Consider the following 21,670-nt stretch of genomic DNA (forward strand, 5'->3'; position numbering starts at 1 on the left):
AACAGGCGCTGGAGTGTGGCGACGAGGGGATTTTCACAGTAACTTTATCGTAGTATTAATGTAAGTTTACTTGTGATGCTAATAAATAAACTTTAACTCAAGCACTCCTCACAGCCTACCTCTTTGACAAAGCTTTGGTCACCAATCCTAATTTTTATTTTCTGAGCCTTTTGCCCGATTATCCTCGTACAAAGTACTTTGGGATATTTTGCATCAAAAGTGTGGCATCAATGCAAGTTCTCTCTTTATTTCTCAAGCAATCATTGATGCGCATTTCCCAGTATTAATTGTGTTCCTATCAGGTCTCCAGCAGTTGCAGTTTTTTTGTATCTGTTAATGGATCTGGTGGTATTGATGAGAGAAGTTAGGGACACGAGTAGAGTTCCTGATGCAGAGATCAGTGGTGTGTGTGAGTATTTGCTGGAAGAAGCTGCAGTTCCCCCCATGACAATACAATGCAGTGTCATTTTTGGAGCAAATAGTGAAAAAGCCAAATTTTAGTGGTGATGTGTGTGACATACATTGTGGAGCACCGAGGCCACTGTGTATACATTCTTGCTGTTGCTGTTATCAAAACTAGGCTTTTTTTATGCTTGCTTGAATGATTAAATTGTCCAATTATCTTTTCTTATGAAAGAGCTGTCAGAGAAAAGTTTATTCATGGAACCCGAGATGTCTACAGCACAGGAGGTGGCCATTCTGAGTGTCCACCTTTGAGGGTGGCACAGTGGTTAGCACTAGTGCCTCATGCACCAGGGACGCGGGTTCGATTCCCGGCTTGGGTCACTGTCTGTGCGGAGTCTGCACGCTCTTCCTGTGTCTGCGTGGGTTTCCTCCGGGTGCTCCGGTTTCTTCCCACAGTCCAAAAGACGTTCTGGTTAGGTGCATTGGCCATGCTAAATTCTCCCTCAGTGTACCCGAACAGGCACCGCAGTGTGGTAACTTCATTGCCGTGTTAATGTAAGCCAACTTGTGACACTAATAAATAAACTTAACTTAAACTTCAGTCCAACAACCTGAAAACCAGTCCTATTGCCCCCTCCTTTTCCCATAGCTCTGTGTCTTTCTCTGCTTCAAATATTGATCGAACGTTTCCTTAAAAAGGTGCAATGTCTCTCCCCCTGGTAAGCCTTCTAGCCGTGGCATCATTCTGGTGAATTTGCATTGCACCTGCTCCAAGCCCAATACATCCTTCATGAGGTGCAGGGGGCACTATGATCTAACCAAGCTTGGGGTTCACCGACAGGAATCATTGGAATATGAATTTTATTGGTTACTGGGAGTGATAGACCCCATCCTTTAATACACAATGGGTGATGTCACAAGCTCAAATCAACGGGCATTCAAAAAACTTGTCAACAAATCTTCTCTTACCTTAAGCCTGCATCATCTCTGTAGCCTTTCCTGTCTTGCCTTCGGTTTTTTAAACTTCATTTGTGGGATGTGGATGTTGTTGGCTGGGCAGCATTTATTGTCCATCCCTAATTGCCCCTTGAGAAGGTGGTGGTGAACTGCCGTCTTGAACATCTGCAGTCCATGTGATGTCGGTGCACCCACAGTGCTGTTAGGGAGGGAGTTACAGGGTTTTAACCAAAAAACAATGAAGCAACGGTGATATATTTCCAAGTCACGATGATGTGTGGCTTCGAGGAGAGCTCCCAGGTGGTGGTGTTCCCACGTGTCTGCTGCCTTGTCTTTATAGGTGGTAAGGGTTGTGGGTTTGGAAGATTCTGTCAAAGGAGCCTTGGTGAGTTCCTGCACTGCATATTGTAGATAGTACACTGTACTGTGCATTGGTTGTGGAGAGAATGGATGTTTGTCCTGGATGGTAGCAAACGTTTTGAGTGTTGTCGTAGCTGCACTCATCTGGGCAAGTGGGGAGAATTCCATCACACTCCTGACTTGTGCGCTGTAGATGGTGAACAGGCTTTGGGGAGTCAGGAAGCGAGTAATTTCCACAGGTTACCTAGCCTCTGACCTGCTGTTGTAATATTTATATGGCTGGCCCAGTTCAGTTTCTGGTTAAAGCTAACCCCAGGATGTTTATAGTGGGGGATTCAGCAATGGTATTGCCATTGAATGATTAGAATTATTAGATTTTTCTCTTGTTGGAGATGGTTATTGCCTCACTTGTGTGGCGAGAATGTTACTTGCCACTTGTCGACCCAGGCCTAGATATTGTCCAAGTCTTGCTGCTGTTAGAAATGGACCACTTCAGTATCTGAGGAGTCGCAAATGTTGCTGAATATTGTGCACTCATCTGTGAATAATAGCCGCACTTCTGACCTTATGAGAGAGGAAAGATCATTGCCAAAGCAACTGAAGATGATTGGGCCTAGGTCACTATGCTCAGGAACTCCTGCAGTGATGTCCCCAGACTGAGATGATTGACCTGAAACCACCACAACCATCTTCCTTCATGCCAGGTATAACTCCAACTAGTGAAGCATTTTCCCCCCGATTCTCATTGACTCCAGATTTGCAAGAGATTCTTGATGTCATACTCAGTAGAATGCTGCTTTACTGTCGAGGGCTTCTGCTCCTCACTCCTAATCTCACTCAACAGGACCTTTCCAGATTCCTTTGACTGGAAGGTCGTCTTCATACCCTTCCCTTTTTCCTTTCGGGCCATCTCTCTGCATTTGCCTCTCCCAGTAGACCACTGACAATTGATATATCCTTGAGATCCAGAACTCACTCGACATTCACTGCTACTTTAACTCGAGAGCAACTCTTGTAAGATTCTTAGACTTATTTTTCTCAGCAGTTTGCTGTCATCTCCTGCTTGAGAGAGACTTAAAGTACTCCCTTCACTTTTGTACGTAATCATCAACTGAACCTCAAACTGCTCCCCCGTGGTCTCACTGTTGCTAGGCAACAGCCTAATTTTTTATAGTGTTTACTTCAGAGTCGTAAAACCTCATTAAAATGTCGTATTCTTCTAAAGTGAAACTTAAACTCCAGCTTCCTTAACACACAATTGCAGAAATATAAATTAAGCTTAAACTTGAAACTACATCTTATTCCCAACACCCACAAGCACAATCCACCTAAAGCTAACTATTTCCTAACACTGCTTCATCTCACTATATCACCAAATGGATGTTGCCTGGAATGGAGAATTTTAGCTCTGAGGAAAGATTGGATAGAATCAGAGAATCCCTACAGTGCAGAAGGAGGCCATTTGACCCATCAAATCTGCACCAACAACAATCCCACCCAGGCCCCATTCCCGTAACTACCTTAATAATTACCCTGCTAATCCCATGACATTAGGGTCAATTTAGCATGGCCAATCAACCTAACCTATGTTAGGCAGCTGGATAGTTTTAGCTGGGTAATGGACTGGGTAGTTTTTTTGGGCACCGATGAGACTGAGGGGAGATTAAATTGATGTGCATAAAATTATGAGACACCGAGACTGAGTGTTTTTTTAATTCATTTGTGGGACATGGGTATCGCTGGCTGGCCAGCATTTATTGTCCATCCCTGGTTGCCCTTGAGAAGGTGGCGGTGAGCTGCCTTCTTGAATCGCTGCCGTCCATGTGCTGTGGGTTGACCCACAATGCCGTTAGGGAAGGAATTCCAGGATTTTGACCCCGCGACTGCGAAGGAACGGTGACATATTTCCAAGTCAGGATGGTGAGTGGCTTGGAGGAGAACTTGCAGGTGGTGGTGTTCCCATGTATCTGCTGCCCTTGTCCTTCTAGATGGAAGTGGTCGTGGGTTTGGAAGGTGCTGTCTAAGGATCTTTGGTGAATTGCTGCAGTGCATCTTGTAGATAGTACACACTGCTGCTACTGAGCGTCGGTGGTGGAGGGATTGAATGTTTGTGGATGTGGAGCCAATCAAGTGGGCTGCTTTGTCCTGGATGGTGTCGAGCTTCTTGAGTGTTGGAGTTGCACCCATCCAGGCAAGTGGGGAGTATTCCATCACACTCCTGACTTGTGCCTTGTAGATGGTGGACAGGCTCTGGAGAGTCAGAAGGTGAGTTACTCGTCGCAGTATTCCTAGCCTCTGACCTGCTCTTGTAGCCACTGTGTTTATACGGTGAGTGGCAAGGGGGCACCTATTTCCATTAACAGAGCGGTCAATGGCGGGGAGGCATAGATTTTAGTAATTGATGGAGGGGAGTTGAATATTTTTTCACTCAGAAGGTGGTGGGGATTTGGGAGTTTGGAATTCATTGCCTGGAAGGGGAGGGGTAGAGGCAGAAGCCCTCTTCACATCTTAAAAGCACTTGAATATGCACTTAAGATGGCGTAACTTGCAGGGCTATGGATCTTTAGCAGCTGGCGCCAATTCGATGGGCCAAGCAGTCTACCTCTGTGTTGTAGATCTTCCTACATTATATGTTTTAAATCTTTGATGCTTTGATGCATAAATCAGTGATTGCCAGATGTCTAAATTATTCCAGATTATTCTTTCAGTCAGCTAACAATGGTAACCCTGCATTCCGATTGTCCAATGTGTCAGGTTAATCTAACTGCAGAAACTAGCTCAAATAAAGCTGCCTAACTTAGGCAGTGGCCCAGTGTAGGTTTGGGAATCGCCAAGTCTGAGTTCTGCTAACTGACACTGAGCGCTTTGTACCTCACTGGTGAGGGAGTGGGAAAGCAAACTACAGATTTTTTAAAATATTAATTCATGGGACATGGGCGTCGCTGGCTGGACAGCATTTATTGTCCATCCCTAGTTGCCCTTGAACTGAGTGGCTTGCAAGGCCATTTCAGAGGGCAGTTGAGAGTCAACCACATTGTTGTGGGTCTGGAGTCACATGTAGGCCAGAGCGGGTAAGGACGGCAGATTTCCTTCCCTCAAGGACATTAGTGAACCAGATGGGTTTTTCTGACAATCGACAATGGTTTCATGGTCATCAGTAGATTCTTCGTTCCAAATATTTTTTATTGAATTCAAATTCCACCATCTGCCGTGGCGGGATTCGAACCCGGGTCCCCAGAACATTAACTGAGTTTCTGGATTAATAGTCTAGCGATAATACCACTAGGCCATCGTCTCCACTTACAGATGGGTGCAGTTTTCTGTTTAGATTTTCCTTCTGCATGTGCATGAGTTAGGATACCTGCCTGACTAAACCAATAAACTGCATAGAAACCCTACAGTACAGAAGGAGGCCATTCGGCTCATCGAGTCTGCACTGACAACAAACCCAGACCCTATCCCCATCACCCCACATATTTACCCCGCTAATCCCTCTAACCTATGCATCCCAGGACACTAAGGGGCAATTTAGCATGGCCAATGCACCTAACCCGCACATCTTTGGACTGTGGGTGGAAACTGGAGCACCCGGAGGAAACCCATGCAGACACGGAGAATGTGCAAACTCCACACAGACAGTGACCCAAGCCGGGATTGAACTCGGGTGCCTGGAGCTGTGGGGCAGCAGTGCCAACCACTGTGCCACCGTGTCGCCCAACGCATGACGAACATGAGAAAGTCCAAGGACCAGAGAGACCTTGTTGACCAGTCTAATGGTCAGAAAAAATACTATAACATGTCTCAACTCCCCCATGGCTCTCTGCGTGAACAGCAAATCCAGTAGCCTCTTAAATATGTCAACCGTATCCACTTCTGTTGACTCCGAATTGCCATGTTGGAATGCACTGCCTAAAAGGGTGGTGGAAATAGATTCAATATTAACTTTCCAAAGGATAAATACTTGAAATGTAGAAAGTTATAGGGTTATGAGGAAAGGCAAGGGGAGTGGGGCTGATTGTTCACTCTTTCAGAGAGCCAGCATAAGCATGAAGGGCCAAATGGCCCCCTTTTGAACAGTATCATCCTATGGTTCTAGAGGTGGTCACCACAGGGACTACAGCAGCTCAAGGACAATATGGATTAGCAATAAAAATGCTGGCCTGGCCAGCGATACCCATGTCCTGTGAAAGTATAAAAAATAAGTCCTCTTTAATCAAACCATCAGTCTGACCTATTGAGTAGTTTCAAAAGCAGAAGGTAAATTTTGTGTCTTTTGCATTCTAGTTTGAGATTGGACCATTTGGCTGCATTCTACTGACATTATCTGCCATTTTATCTCGATCCATTGACTTGTAAGTACTCTGATGCTTTTTACTTTTCATAAGATTTGTGTGTTTGTTATATTGAAGCTCTGCTTTATTCCGAAAACACAAGAACCGGTTATTTCGCTGATCACAAACAGGGTTGGGGACTCGGGTGAATGACTGAAAGGAAGATATCAGTAACTGGGGAAACAGTGGAAAAACTTGCTTAACATTAGAAGTTGCAATGTGCAGACTGGTCCTATTGCTTGTGATTGAGCACTGCGGCGGGGTGACCTGAACAGAGGAAGATAAATCCTGCTCGCTATTAGCAGTGAAGCCATAATGGATCATAGAATCCCTACAGTGCAGAAGGAGGCCATTTGGCTCATCGAGTCTGCACCCAGGCCCTATTCCTGTAACCCCACCTATTTACCCTGCTAATCCCCCTGACACTGGGGTCAATTTAGCACGGCCAATCAACCTAACTCGCACATCTTTGGACTGTGGGAGGAAACCGGAGCACCCGGAGGAATCCCACGCAGACACGGGGAGAACGTGCAGACTCCACACAGACAGTGACCCAAGCCGGGAATTGAACCCGGGTCCCTGGTGCTGTGAGGCAGCAGTGCTAACCACTGTGCCACCGTGCCGGGAGCAGGCAGTGGTGTTTTCCATTCCCGCTCTGATAATTTCACCATGAATAGAAAACAGTGGGTGTCATCTCTTCACCTCCTCCCACCTTTTTTATTGCGATAATGGGGACAGAAGATGATTTCACCTTTTTGCAAATGTTTCTTCACTCTTTGAAACATAAAAGTTTGAGATGATCGGCATCTTTGCTGAGTTAACTTTAGAAACTTGTGATCCTCAAGGTTCAAGTCTCGCATCAGAGATTTATTTTGTGGTTACAATGTTATCTCATTGAACATATCCTGCAAAGGAGGAAGCTGGAGCCAGCCTGTCTTCAACAGGGGTTTGTTCACAAAACCCTGTATAACGCATGCGCAGACGTTCACACACGTTTCCCCAGTTATTAACAGCTGCTTTTAATCACGACGAGAACATGTACTCGATTGCAATGGCATTTGTAACATTATCATTCCCATTACTCTTCTTGAAAGTGTTCATAAATAAAGTCAGTCGTTCTGGTTGGAGACGGTATTAACTGAATGGTATAATTTTAAAGGGGGTTAAGGAAGAGACAGACCTGAGCATTCACTGAGACTAACTTTTGCAAGTGGCCGGACGGGTTGTGAAAACTATTTAAGGAAAGCATGTTGGACCCTCGGCTTAATATAGAACATTGAAGCAAGACCTTTATAAATCCTTACCCACTACTGAACCTTGATAAATCAGCTGGAGTATTGTGTCCAATTTTGGCCACCATTTTTTTATTCATTCGTGGTACATGGCTAGTGACGCCCAGGCCAGCATTTATTGCCCATCCCTAGTTGCCCTTGAGAAGGTGGCGTTGAGCTGCCTTCTTGAATCGCTGCAGTCCACGTGCTGTGGGTTGACCCACAATGCCGTTCGGGAGGGAATGACAGGATTTTGACCCAGCGACTGCGAAGGAATGGCGATATATTTCCAATTCAGGATGGTGAGTGACTTGGAGGAGAACTTGGTGGTGTTCCCATGTATCTGCTGCCCTTGTCCTTCCAGATGGAAGTGGTTGTGGATTTGGAAGGTGCTGTCTAAGGAGCTTTGCCGTGCATTTTGTAGATAGTGCACACTTCAGAAAAGATGTCAAGGCCATGAAAATAGTGTAGAGATTGATGAGAATGTTACCAGCATGAAGGGAAACTCCTGAGAGATTAGAAATTTGAAAATTTAAAGAGGTTAGGGACTATTTAGGGACTATTGAGCAGGGGACTGAATGGGATGGGGGATAGTAGGAACAATTTTTGGAATCTCACTTCAGGAAAGATGTCGTAAAAAGGATACAGATAATATTTACCAGGATGTTACGAAATGCTATTTCACCACAGCTTATAGAAAAACACTCTTTCCCGGCAACAATTAATTCCAAGTACCAATCTGTGATGAGATCTCAATCTCACTGAAGTTCTTTTCGGGTTCTGCCTCCTGCTAGGTCCCATACGTTAAGGCTTTGTACAGGGTGTTGCTACATAGCCTGGGTAGCTCAAATGGTAAATAATGGGACTCTTAATCCCAGGATCAGCACCTCAAGTCCAATGTTGGACGCAACTTTTTCTTCAATATTTTAGAATCATAGAATTCTACAGGGCAGAAGGAGGCCATTCGGCCCACCGGGTCTGGGCCGATCCCAATCCCACCCTGGCCCTATCCCCATAACCCCATGCATTAGCTACTCCCCCTGACACCAAGGGCCAATCCACCTAACCCGCACATCTTTGGAGTGTGGGAGGAAACCGGAGCACCCGGAGGAAACCCACGCAGACACGAGGAGAATGTGCAAACTCCACACAGACAGTGACCCAAGCTGGGAGTCGAACCCGGGTCCCTGACATTATGAAGCAGCAGTGCTAACCACTGTGCCACCGTGCCTTTAGTCAAAAGAATTTTTTTAAATTGATTTTTTACTAAAAAGTGTCCTGAAGCTAAATATTGCAACCAATTCCACATTGGAAGTTGAGAAACTAAATTACTGAAATTTTCTGATTCTATATTTTCATCATTTACTGAATTGCCAGAAGCATGTCTTTTTTTAAGAATCCCTACAGTGCAGGAGGAGGCCATTCGGCCCATCGAGTCGGCACTGCCCACAATTTTGTCCCAGGCCCTATCCCTGTAACCCCCGCCCCGCTAGTCCCCCTGACACTTGGGAGTAATTCAGCAAGGCCAATCAATCTAACCCTTTAGAGTGAGAGAGGAAACCGGGGCACCCGGGGGAAACCCGCGCAGACACGGGGAGAATGTGCAAACTCCACACAAAGTTACCCGAGGCCGGAATTGAATCTGGGTCTCTGGCACTATGAGGCAGCATTGCTAACCACTGTGCCACCGTGCTGCCCATATGCAAGGTTAAAGAAGCCGGTGTTAAGGAACGATTCAAAGGATGACAGAGAAGCAAAAGTAGTTCAATAAGGGAATTCCAGAGCTGAGCAACTAGAGCCAGGGATGACAGTCTTTGAGCAATGAAAATTGGGAATGCAGAAGAGGCCAAGATTAGATGACTGTACGGATCTCGGAGGGTTGCAGGACTGGAGGAAGATACAGAAGCAAATCATTTTTTCATGGGAGAATGTAAAATTAGACTTACATTTTGTATACCGCCTGGATGGAGAGCAGAAATAAGCCATCTTTAAGCTTTGGGTAACTGATCAACTCGAGATTGTGTTGAAACTATTAAAATGTATATAACCTACCTCATAGTGCAGCAACTTATTTGTAACTTTATCTGATGATCTTCCTGACACTGACATATCTAAATTCCTTTGTGGAATAATTATGGTTAATGAGAGCAGTGGTTGTGCTAATCTGTCCTAGACTAGGCAATGAGGCGCCTCTGAATTTTTGTAAGTTGTCTTACTTGTTATACTGCTGCCTTTTTTTTAAGATGTTGAGGCACCATCGATATTCCATCAGATAATCCATCAGATAAATCTTTCTGATCAATCCCAAATTAAAAGGCATCTCTCGAGTCTAACCTCCTGTGTGTTTTCTGCACTGAAGTTATAATTAACTATGTTTTCGTTGCCAGGATCAAACCTACTGCGGGTACCCCTATTCTGACCTATGTCTGACTGCACACTTCTTCAACTAAAACACTAAGATTAGGATTTTTTTTTTGCTGGCTGCCCCCAAATGTTTCCCTATGTTACTGGGTGTGGCAATGTCCACCGAACGAGGAACCCGCACCTAAAATGAACATATTTGGAGAAAGGTTATCTTTCTAGCTCAGCTGGTTTGTGAATCATCTCTTTTTTGCCCAAATTCATTGCTAAAGTGTTGAAAGTACGAATCTCTTGGAGCCTGGGCCAGAGTTGGTTCTGTAATTGCTTCGTACCTTCCAGAAAACTGTCACTGGTAGCTTATTGAGAGGGTTTTCTGTGACCCGTGTCCTGTAGCTGGAACCGATTGCTCATATCCCTTCAAGGGCGGATCACAGTTATAAGGTCAACAAGGAAAGTACAGCATGTTATTGTCACACCAACAGTTGCTCTGGGAGCCCTGAGACTTTACAAGCTCTTTACAGCCTCACCAAGCCCAATATTGGTAAGGCAGATTCACCGTGACCTTTGTATATTTTCTTCCTGAATCCTGGACAAAGCTGTGAAATCCACTGGGGTTTAAGTAGCCAAGAGCACAACCATGTCATCTGAGCAGGCCCCTGGATTGTGGTTGAGGGAAAGGAGAAGAACATCATGATTTCCAATCACTTTTATCATCATTGCACCACAAGGCCTCTGGGAAAACACAAGCAGCTCTTTATTGGTCCACATACTTTGGCTGATTCTTAGATACCCTCTGAAATGGCCTAGCAAGCCACTCCATTGTATTCAACCATTATGAAGAAAGCACAAAGGACCACCCGACATTGACCTAGACATCAGAAAGGCAAACCCAGCCCTGTCGACCCTGCAAAGACCTCCTGACTAACATCTTGTGCCAATGTTGGGAGAGCAGTCTCACAGATTAATCAAACAACAACCTAACTTACTCATACTCATGATATCATACCTTAGGAGGCAATGCACCATCACCATCCCTAGATATATCCCGTCTCACCGGCAGGACAGACCCAATAGAGGTGGAGGCACAGTGGTATATAGTCAGGAGGGAGTCAACATCGCTTCTGAACTCCATGAAGTCTCATGGTACCAGGTCAAACATGGGCAAGGAAACCTCCTGCTGATTGCCACATACTGTTCCCCCTCAGCTGAGGAAGCAGTACTCCTCCATGTTGAACAGTACTTGTAGGAAGCACGGAGGGTGGCAGGGGCACAGAATGTACTCTGAGTGAAAGACTTCAGTGTCCTTCATGGAGAGTGGCTCGGTAGCACCACCACAAACCAAGCTGGCCGGGTCCTAAAGGATATGACTGCTATACTGGGACTGCGGCAGGTAGTGAGAGAACCAACAGGAGGGAAAAGCATATTTGACTTCATCCTCACCAACCTTCTTGCTGCAGATATATCTGCCCATGAGAGTATTGGTAGGAGTGTCCACCACACAGTCCTTGTGGAGACAAAGTCCTGCCTTCACATTGAGGATACTGTCCATTGTGTTGTGTGGCGCTACCATTGTGCCAAATGGAACAGCTTTAGCAACTTGAGACTGGGCATCCATGAGGCACTGTGGGCCATCAACAGCAGCAGAATTGTACGGAGCACAATCTGTACCTTGTGGCCCGGCATATCCTCCACTCTACCATAACCACCAAGCTAAGGGGTCAATCCTGGTTCAATGGAGAGTGCAGGAAGGCATGCCAGGAGCAACACCAAGCATACCTAAAAATGAGGTGTCAACCTGGTGAAGCTACAACACAGGACTACTTGCATGTCAAACAGCATAAGCAGCAAATGATAGACAGAGCTAAGCGATCCCGCAACCAATGAATCAGGTCTAAGCTCTGCAGTCCTGCCACATCTAGTCATGAATAATGGTGGACAGTTAAACAACTCACTGTGTAGGAGGCGGTTCCACACACATTCCTACCCTCAATGATGGCAGGAGCACAGCATATCTGTGCAAAAGACTGGCATTCGCATCAACCTTCAGCCAGAATTGCTGAATGGATGATCCATCTCGGCCTCCTGCAGAGGGCCACAACATTACAGCTGTCAATCTTCAGCCAATTTGATTCACTCCACGTGATATAAAGAAATGGCGTAAGGCGTTGGGTACTGCAAAGGCTATGGGCCCTGACAATATTCAAGCAAAAGCATTGAAGACTTGTGCTCCACAACTTGTTACGCCCCTAGCCAAGCTGTTCCGGTACAGTTACAACTCTAGCATCTATCCAGCAATGTGGAAAATTGCCCTGATATGTTCTGTACACACAAAGCAGGGCAAAACCAACCCAGCCAATTACCGCACAGTCTACTCTCAATCATCAGTAAAGTGATGGAAGGGGTCATCAACAGTGCTATCAAACAGCACCTGCTCAGCAATAACCTGCTCAGTGATGCCCAGTTTGGGTTTGGCCAGGGTCACTCAGCTCCTGACCTCATTACAGCCTTGGTTCAAACATGGACAATAGAGCTGAATTCCAGAGGTGAGGTGAGAATGACAGCCCTTGACATCAAGGCCGCATTTGACTGAATGTGGCATCAAGGAGCCCTAGCAAAATTGGAGTCAGTGGAAACTGGGGAAAACCCTCCACTGGTTGGAGTCATATGTGGCAGCAAGGTTGTGGTGATTGGAGGTCGATCATCTCCGTTCCAGGACATCACTGCAGGAGTTCTCAGGGTAGTGTCCTAGACCCAACCATTTTCAGCAGCTTTATTAATGACCTTCCTCCCAACACAAGGGGTCAGAAGTTGGGATGTTTGGTGATGACTGCACATTGTAACTAGTAACGTTAACGGAGGAGAACCAGTGGATGTGGTTTATTTAGACTTTCAGAAGGCTTTTGACAAGGTTTCACATAACAGACTACTATATAAAGTTAAAGCACATGGGATTGCAGGTAATGTCTTGATATGGATAGACAGCTGGTTGGGGGATAGGAAGCAAAGAATTTGCATAAATGCGTTTTTTTCTGATTGGCAGTCAGTGACTAGTGGGGTTCCACAAGGATCTGTGCTCGGACCCCAACTGTTCACATTATATATTAATGATTTGGAAGAGGGAACTGAATGTATTATCTCCAAATTTGCTGATGATACAAAGTTGGGTGGGAGGGAGAGCTGTGAGGAGGATGCAGAGATAATTCAGTGTGATTTGGACAGGCTGAGTGTGTGGGCATCTGCATAGCGGATTCAGTATAATGTGGATAAATGTGAGGTTATTCACTTTGGTAGCAAAAATAGGAAGACAGATTATTATTCTAATGGGTGTAAATTGGGAGGTGGATACTCAGCAAGACCTTGATGTCCTCGTGCATCAGTCGCTGAAAGTAAGCGTGCAGGTACAGCAGGCAGCAAGGAAGGCAAATGGTATGTTGGCCTTCATAGCGAGAGGATTTGAGTATCGGGATAGGGATGTTTTACTGCAATTGTATAGAGGTTGGTGAGGCCACATCTGGAGTATTGTGTGCAGTTTTGGTGTCCTTATCTGAGGAAGGATGTCCTTGCTATAGAGGGAATACAGCAAAGGTTTACCAGGCTGATTCCTGGGATGGCAGGTCTGTTATATAAGGAGAGACTAAGTCAGTTAGGATTATATTCACTGGAGTTTAGAAGAGTGAGAGGAGGTCTCATAGAAACTTATAAAATTCTAACAGGGTTAGACAGGGTAGATTCAGAACGAATGTTCCCAATGATGGGGGAGTCCAGAACTAGAGGTCGTAGTTTGAGGATAAGGGGTAAACCTTTTAGAACTGAGGTGAGGAGAAATTTCTTCACCCAGAGGGTGGTGAATGTGTGGAATTCACTACCACAGAATGTAGTTGAGGCCAAAACGTTGTCTGATTTCAAGAAGAAATTAGATATAGCTCTTGGGGCTAAAGGGATCAAGGGATATGGGAGGAAGGGGGGATCAGGATATTGAATTCGATGATCATCCATGATCATAATGATGGTGGCGCAGGCTCGAAGGGCAGAATGGCCAACTTCTGCTTCTAGTTTCTATGTTCAGTATCATTCACAACTCCTCAGACACTGAAGCAGTCTATGTCCAAATGCAGCAAGACCTGGACAATATCCAAACTTGGGCTGACAAGTGGCAAGTAACATTCATGCACACAAGTGACAGGCAATAACCATCTCCAACAAGAGAGGATCTAACCATAACCCCTTGTTCATGTAACGGCATTATCCTTGCTAAATTCCTCACTATCAACACCCTGGGGGGAAATACCATTGACCAGAAACTGAACTAGACTAGCAATACATATACAGTGGTTACCAGAGCAGGTCTAAGCTAGGAATCCTGTGGCAAGTAACTCTCCGCCTGATCTCTGATGTCTGTCCACCATCTTCATGGCACAAGTCGGGAGTGTAATAGAATACTCTCCACTTATCTGGATGAGTGCAGCTCCAACAACACTCAAAAAGCTCAAAAGACAAAGCAGCTCACTTGATTGCTATTCAAGCATTCAATCCCTCCTCCACCAACGAACAGTGGTAGTTGTGTGTACCATCTCCAAGATGCACTGTATGAACTCACCAAAGTTCCTATGGCAGCACCTTCCAAACCCGCAACCACTGCCATCTAGAATCATAAGAGCAGCAGATTCCTGGGACACCACTACCTGGTCCCCAGTTTCTCAAAGTCGCATAAAACTGACTGCAGCAGCTAAGTTTCAATCGAGCCCCTCGAATGTAACCTCTCCAACGTCGCAACCTGTAAAAAGGGCAGCGGCAAAAAACATGCTGGGTCAGAAACCTGCCCTGAGCTCGTCCCATTCACTGTGAGGGAATTAATATCGATTCCCATACCCTTAGCAGTTGACTAAATCAGAGGTCCAGCGTTATTCAGAATAAAATTGGAGAGTGGTGATACTGAAGCAAGCTGTCCACACTCGGCTGGGTGTTGCATTCTCAATCTATATGGCCATCCCAGTTAGACATTACTGAACCCAAGCCAGCACCAAATCCGTGCCAAGGACACTGGCTGGTACTGGGGACTCTTGAGGTACATGGTGCTAGTCTCTCCCTGGTACTAACTGGTGCCAAGAATTGATCACTATTGTGTATTGTATGGGAGGCACTTACCTATTGATTTCAAAAACAAAACTTCTGTGATACAACAGAGAGATTCTGATCACACACTGAAAGGCATCAGCGAGGCTTCTCAGTACAGAATGCTTCAGGAATATACGTGGACGGTGCAAAATCCAAATACAACATAAAACTAAACTGTAGTAGTCCCTCTGAAAAATGATTTTATGCAGTGAGTTGTTACGACCTGGAATGCACTGCTTCAAAGGGCAGTGGAAGCAGATGAAATATTAACTTTAATGTTTAACGTTTATTTATTAGCGTCACAAGTAGGCTTAAATTAACACTGCAATGAAGTTACTGAGAAAATCCCAATTTCCAACTTTCCATCATTCATACCTGAAGGGAACAAATTCGCAGGAGAGAGTGGGACTCTTTGTTTAGCTCATTCAAAATGTACGACGGACCAACTGACCTCTTCCTGCCCTTTTCATTCTGAACCCATGCGGGAAATGAAGGGGACAATCGAATCAAGACCTGTGCATTGAGTATTTTAAATGGACCTGTTGGTACATGGCCCCCTGATGCGAGAGGGGAATCTTAAAACAAAGCACATGGGAAAGCTCTCTGTTCGCAATCTGTTCACTGCCCATTGCTCAGTGAGTAACATTTCCACATCGCTCGGGGAAGGGATGGGGGCCACGATTAACAGATGGATAGGGCAGGGATCGGGAAAAGGGGAGAGGCAATTGGAAGGAGAATGAACAGGGGGAAAGCACTGGTGTTTGACAGTAATGCACTGGAACATTGACATAAATGTACCATTTTGATGGCAGCTTTCATCATTCCCTTTAACGATTGCTGCTTAAGCCAAATCCTGGTGCTGGCTTTGTTCAAGTAAGTTCTTCAAGTGAGGTCAGATACAATAAGCTGAGTGGGGAGATCAAGAGAAAAGGATGACTGGCAAAGAGAAGAGTACGAGAATAGAATGACAGTTGACATAAAAGAGAAGCCAAAAAACTTCTACAATAACTAGTAAGCAGGTAATAAAGGGTGGAGTAGGTCCTGTTATCACAGAGGGTGATATATGCTTAGGGGTGCAAGGCAAGACAGCTTTTGAATCCGTGTTTACTAAGGAACCAGATGTGGACTTTATATTGGTAAAAGGGGTGATATTGGTAGCAATAAATCGGTGAAAATTGAAAGGGAGGAGGTTCTGGAAAGACTGGTTATGCTTGGGTTTGATGAGTCTCATGGTCCGGCTTGCGTTCCAGGTTGCAAGGGGAGTGGAGATTGGGATAGTTTAAGGGCTTGCCTTAATTTTTCAAAGTTGCCAAGGTACGGAGAAGGTTCCAAGAGTTTGGAGAATGGCAAATATGACGTTTCAGAAAATGTGACACCCATTCAGAAAAGGGTGCAAAGATAGTCCCAACAACTGCAGGCCAGTTAGTCTAATATCAGTGTTGGGATTTTGAATCCTTAATGGGAGGGAAAGCTCGGCCAACAGTTGGAGAGGTTTAAGTTAATTTAGGAGTGCTAACACTGATTTGTAATAGGCAGATCATGCTTGACTAATGGGTGGTTTGCTGAAGTAACAGAAAAGGTTGATGAAGACAATGTTGTGTACTTGGATTTTAAGAAAGCTGTTGAGAAGGTACTGTTATAATCCGAGGTGATGTTGCTGCTGGAAAAGTCATATCCCAAGGTGGAACCTCATAGACCCTAACTTTAATTTCTGTTTAGAAATGTGGAGGGCAGCTACTGAACAGAGTCACAAGAGTCTGCCAATGAACTTTTAACAAAAAAACAAAATACTTGTTGAGCAAGAAAATATAAACTATATTACACTACTCTTTCACTCCAACTATACCTTTACATGTATAGAACAAATTCACAAGTTACAAAATCAGTCCTGTAGTCCATGTAAGCCAATAGGCGACCTTCCGATTTCTCTCCAATGCTTCTCTCGCCTGGATTGCTGTGCATTCAAGCTTTGCCTTCTACACACTGGCTCAGAAACTCAGCCATGCCAAACAGGATACTCCTGCTCTAAAACCCCAGAAGGAGTTGCTAACCTCCTGCTGACTCCTCAGATCTTCTTGCTTCTCACAAGCCCACTTTGTCCTAAGGCAGCTCTGCTTTTTTAACCTAGAGCCCTTCCTTCTGCTCTTTACTTTTAATTCCACTGAACGGGACCTGTTTCCGATTCCTGTCCTTGTTCCTTGGCTTGACTCTCTTCCTGGGATCTCTGTCTGTCCCACTCCCTGCTTTTTTGGAACAATTTCTCTTTGGAACCTGTGCCCTGAAGCTCCACTCGCATTTCCAGCTTCTTCTGGCACCTCTTCCAAGTCAGCTGACCCCCTCCCCCTTTTGCACTGTTTCTCTCATTTCCTCCTGCTGTGTAATAGTTAGGAAAGGTATTAACTCTGATGATGTGGAATCTGTATGGGTAAAGCTGAGAAAGGCCAAAAAAGACCAGTGGGTATTGTATATAGATCCCCAAACTGCAGTGTTGATGTTGGGGATGGCATTAAGCAGGAAATTAGACACGCCTGTGATGGTGGAACATCTGTAATTATGGGTGAAATTGATCTGCATATAGACTGGGCGAATCAAATTAGTCACAATACCATAGAGGGGGAATTCATGGAGTGTAGACGGGATGGTTTTCTGGACCAGTACATTGAAGAAGCAACTGGAGAGCAGGCCATCCTAGACTTGGTATTGTGCAATGAGAAAGAATAATTGACAGCCTAGTTGTGCGAGGCCCTTTGGGAAGAGTGACCATAATATGATAGAATTCTTCATCAAGATGCAGAGTGACATAGTTGGTTCTGAGGTTAAGTTCCTGAATCTTTATAAAGGAAATCACGATGGTATGAGCAAGTGGTTGTGATGGATTGGGAAACGTTACTTAAACACTGATCAGAAGTTACATTTCCCCAATCCTGTGTCTCTGTAGGCAGCCAATCTCAGTGGAAACGTGGGTTGGAAATAAGGCTTCAACTCTGCAGCCCCAAGTCTCCAACCTGCCACCACCTCAAGCTTGGATCTGGCACCATGGTGTAGGCATGGACCATCAACTAAAATAGTGGTTTACGCGGCTAAAGCAAATGGTAAAGCAAACACCTGAAGTAAATGACGCACATTCCTTAAAACTGGGCCGATATTATGGAGAGGTTATTTGCAGTTCAGCTTCCATAGATCTGACCCTGATTTCAATTATTGTTGTTGCTGTTGATTGCCAATCCCCCCCAGATTCATTATTTTTAGAATAAGCTGTTTGTTTTCTTGACCTTTGTATAAAGTGTTGGAAACTCCCAAATTTGTGTTCTTTTCGGAAAAAAAATCATATGAAATGCAGATGTGCTTTTATTCCCGATAAACATAAGAACACTAATGCTTATCTCAAAGCTGGTGTTATTTTGATAACTTATTGTTTAGTTGTACCTCATGATTCAGTGCAGTCCATATCCCGAGAGTAAAAATGGGAAAAAAACCGCTTCCAGCTATTGTGCTCGCTTGACCGCAACTAATGGGATGTGGGTAGATGACAGATTTCAAGGCAAGTTCCATTTTAGTTCAACAGTTAAAACGTCACTTTGGATTCCTCTTGTGCAATATTTAACACTGTTATCCTGACACCAAATGGTATATTGGCCTTTATTGTAAAGGATTGGAGAATGGAGCCCTGCTACATAGGGCTTTGTTGAGACCACAACTGGAGATTTTGGTAGATTTTGGCCTCCTTGCTTAAGAACATTCACTAGAATGGACTTTAGTACATGGATGGGAAAGGATTAGAGGGAAATGGGCCAATTGGGACCAGCTGGGAGGGCACTATGGACTGGTTGGGCCGAAGGGCCTGTTTCCATGCTGTATTACTCTATGACTCTAGTAATTCCAGGGATGAGAGGGCCCTCCTATGAGGAGGGTGTGAGTAAAATGGGCCTGTATTCCCTGGAGTTTGGAAGATTAAGAGGTGATCACATTCAAACATACAAAATCTTTGAAGGCTTGATAGAGTGGCTGCTGAGAAGCTGATATCCCTGGCTTAGATGCCTAGATGTGGAGATGCCGGCGTTGGACTGGGGTGAACACGGTAAGAAGTCTCACAACACCAGGTTAAAGTCCAACAGGTTTATTTGGTAGCAAATACCATAAGCTTTCGGAGCACTGCTCCTCCGTCAGATGTAGTGGAAATAACATTTCCACTCCATCTGACGAAGGAGCAGTGCTCCGAAAGCTTATGGTATTTGCTACCAAATAAACCTGTTGAACTTTAACCTGGTGTTGTGAGACTTCTTACCTTGGATGCCTAGAACAAGGGGCCATTTAGGACTGAGAAAATACATTTCTTCTCTGAGGGTTTGTGAATCTTAGGAATTCTGTACCCCAGAGAGCTGTGGATGTTCAGTCGGTTGAACATATTCAGGACTAAGCTTGGTAGATTTTTGGATACGGAGGGAATCGAGGATTTTCGGTGATCGGGTGGAATTTGGAGCTGGGGATTTGAGGTGGTTGATCAATCATGGTCTTATTGATTGGTGGAAAAGCTTCCACGGCCTGTCTCTAATTTTACGGTTCTGTCCTTTGTGTAGGCACTCCACCACTAGACAATATAGCTTTTAGCTACTTTGTCAAATCCTTTCATCATCTTAAATACCTCAGTTAGATCACCCCTTAATCTCCACGTTGCTCACCATCATGACTTGGAAATATATCGCCGTTCCTTCACTGTCGCTGGGTCAAAATCCTGGGACTCCCAAACAGCACCATGGGTGTACCTACACCATATGGACCGCAGAGATTCAACAAGGCAGCCCACCACCTCCTTCCCAAAGGCACTTTGCATTGGGCCGTAAATGCTGACCTAGCCAGCCACACTGGCATCCTGTAACTGAATAAAAAATATTAGCGTCGTCAAAGACATAACGTAATGAAAATCCCCTCGTCGCCACATTCTGGCGCCTGTTCGGGTACGCTGAGGGAGAATTTAGCATGGCCAATGCACCTAACCAGCACGTCTTTCGGACTGTGGGAGGAAACCCACACTGACACAAGGAGAATGCAGGAAGAAGTCTCACAACACCAGGTTAAAGTCCAACAGGTCTGTTTGCACTGTTTGAGAGCAGATTTCCACTCCATCTGACGAAGGAGCAGCGCTCCGAAAGCTTATGGTATTTGCTACCAAATAAACCTGTTGGACTTTAACCTGGTGTTGTGAGACTTCTTCCTGTGTTCACCCCAGTCCAACGCCGGCATCTCTACACAAGGAGAATGTGCAGACTCCACACAGTGTGTGCAGACCCAAGCCGGGAATCAAACCTGGGTCCTAGGCACTGTGAGGCAGCAGTGCTTATCACTGTGCCACACATATGTTGGAATAGTTGGAACCTACACCAGGCCATGGGCAGGCTCTGGCTTTTTGAGTGATAAATTGAAGTGTTACTGGCATATTTGCCGATAAATGTGATTTTAAAGAAATATCTCTCTCCACTGTGTCTGCTTCTTGTTTTTGTGCCATCTAATTGCAGTCCAACAAGAGTGTTACTGAAACAATCCTTGGTATACATCAGTTCCAAAGCATTGATTGCTAGCTAGGTATGGCAGTCAACAATTACCCTGCCACAATCAAACCTTGTTTTAAACAAATATGTCTTTACTTAAGAGTGTTAAATGTTTGAAGTTATTATAAACAACATTGTGGTCATTTGAAATGCAGCTAAGTATTGGTGGTGCATTACAGCTTGCTCGGAGTCTGGGTTGCTGTGGCAACATGCATTTTGTGTATATTGTAGTCTGGAGCTATGGATAGTGATGGTAGAGGCTCCAACTTTCTTTCCATCACATGGCTGACCAGGAATCTCTCTTGCTCTTACCGCCTGTCATTGGCCTCTGTTGGAAGGGTTCGCAGGTGTAGTTACTCAACCTGTTTAGCTGCGTGATGAATGCACCTTCCTTGGCCATCCAGTCTTGGGATGGGATTCGAAACCTGAGCTTCAGGCTCAGAAACAGGGATGCTTTCCCACTGCGCCACAAGGCTTTCCATTTGGAGAGTTAGAATGCTAGAAAGATGAGTGTCAATGGTCCAAATAACTGCTTTCATCATTGACTTTCCTTTTTCTCAGTGAATTTTATAAACCACAGTGATTTGGAATTTTTGATGATTTTTTTGGGGTTCCTGAAAAAATGGGCAATTTTTCAGTGCTGTGGATTCAGTCACAGGCATTGAATAAGGGGGCAATATAGATAAGGTGGCTTAGCATCCACAGTTGACTGATCACAAACACTTTTTAAACTGCTACCATTTTGGATTATTTCCAGAGTAAAATCTGACTTTGATGTCCCAAGCAGTACGTTGATTGGAGCTCATGGATACTGTACACAGGTCGGTACCATTTCTTTCTGCAATTAGTGAGGTGGCCATTTTGTGTGCTTTGCGTGGCTATGCATAATATATTTTTTTGAAAGATGCATTTGGTCCTGATGCGTTGTGCCAGTGGAGTGAGGGAACCTTGAATCATTTCCCAAGATGCTGCTGTGCTTCTAATCTCAGTTGTGCTGTTCTAGGAGGCATCTCCCTGTGGCTTAGAGGGGAGCAGTTACCAAGCAGTTCTTGCAGATCAGCTCTGACGAAGGGTCATTCAGACTCAAAATATTGGCTCTATTCTCTCTCCATAGACTCTGTCAGACCTGCTGAGCTTTTCCAGCATTTTCTGTTGTTGTTTCAGATTCCAGCCTAATCTTGCAAATCACCAGTTGGCTACATTATATATGCCATATATTCATTGAGTTTAGAATTTATTTAGTTTACATAGAAACATAGAACAGTACAGCACAGAACAGGCCCTTTGGCCCATGATGTTGTGCCGAGCTTTATCTGAAACCAAG

The 21,670-nt window shown here is 44.8% G+C and overlaps 1 protein-coding gene across 1 annotated transcript in view; it reads left to right on the plus strand.

The window, feature by feature from the left end:
- Positions 1–21,670, plus strand: part of mindy4 (MINDY lysine 48 deubiquitinase 4) — a 130,651-nt gene that overhangs the window by 49,279 nt on the left and 59,702 nt on the right. The window contains exons 9-10 of the mRNA XM_078231229.1: positions 6,007–6,074; positions 21,104–21,167. Coding sequence (XP_078087355.1) covers positions 6,007–6,074; positions 21,104–21,167 — 132 coding nt within the window. The remainder of the gene's footprint in view (positions 1–6,006; positions 6,075–21,103; positions 21,168–21,670) is intronic.

This window comes from Mustelus asterias, chromosome 2 (genome assembly GCF_964213995.1).
Source record: "Mustelus asterias chromosome 2, sMusAst1.hap1.1, whole genome shotgun sequence".
In the NCBI taxonomy this organism is placed as follows: Eukaryota; Metazoa; Chordata; class Chondrichthyes; order Carcharhiniformes; family Triakidae; genus Mustelus; species Mustelus asterias.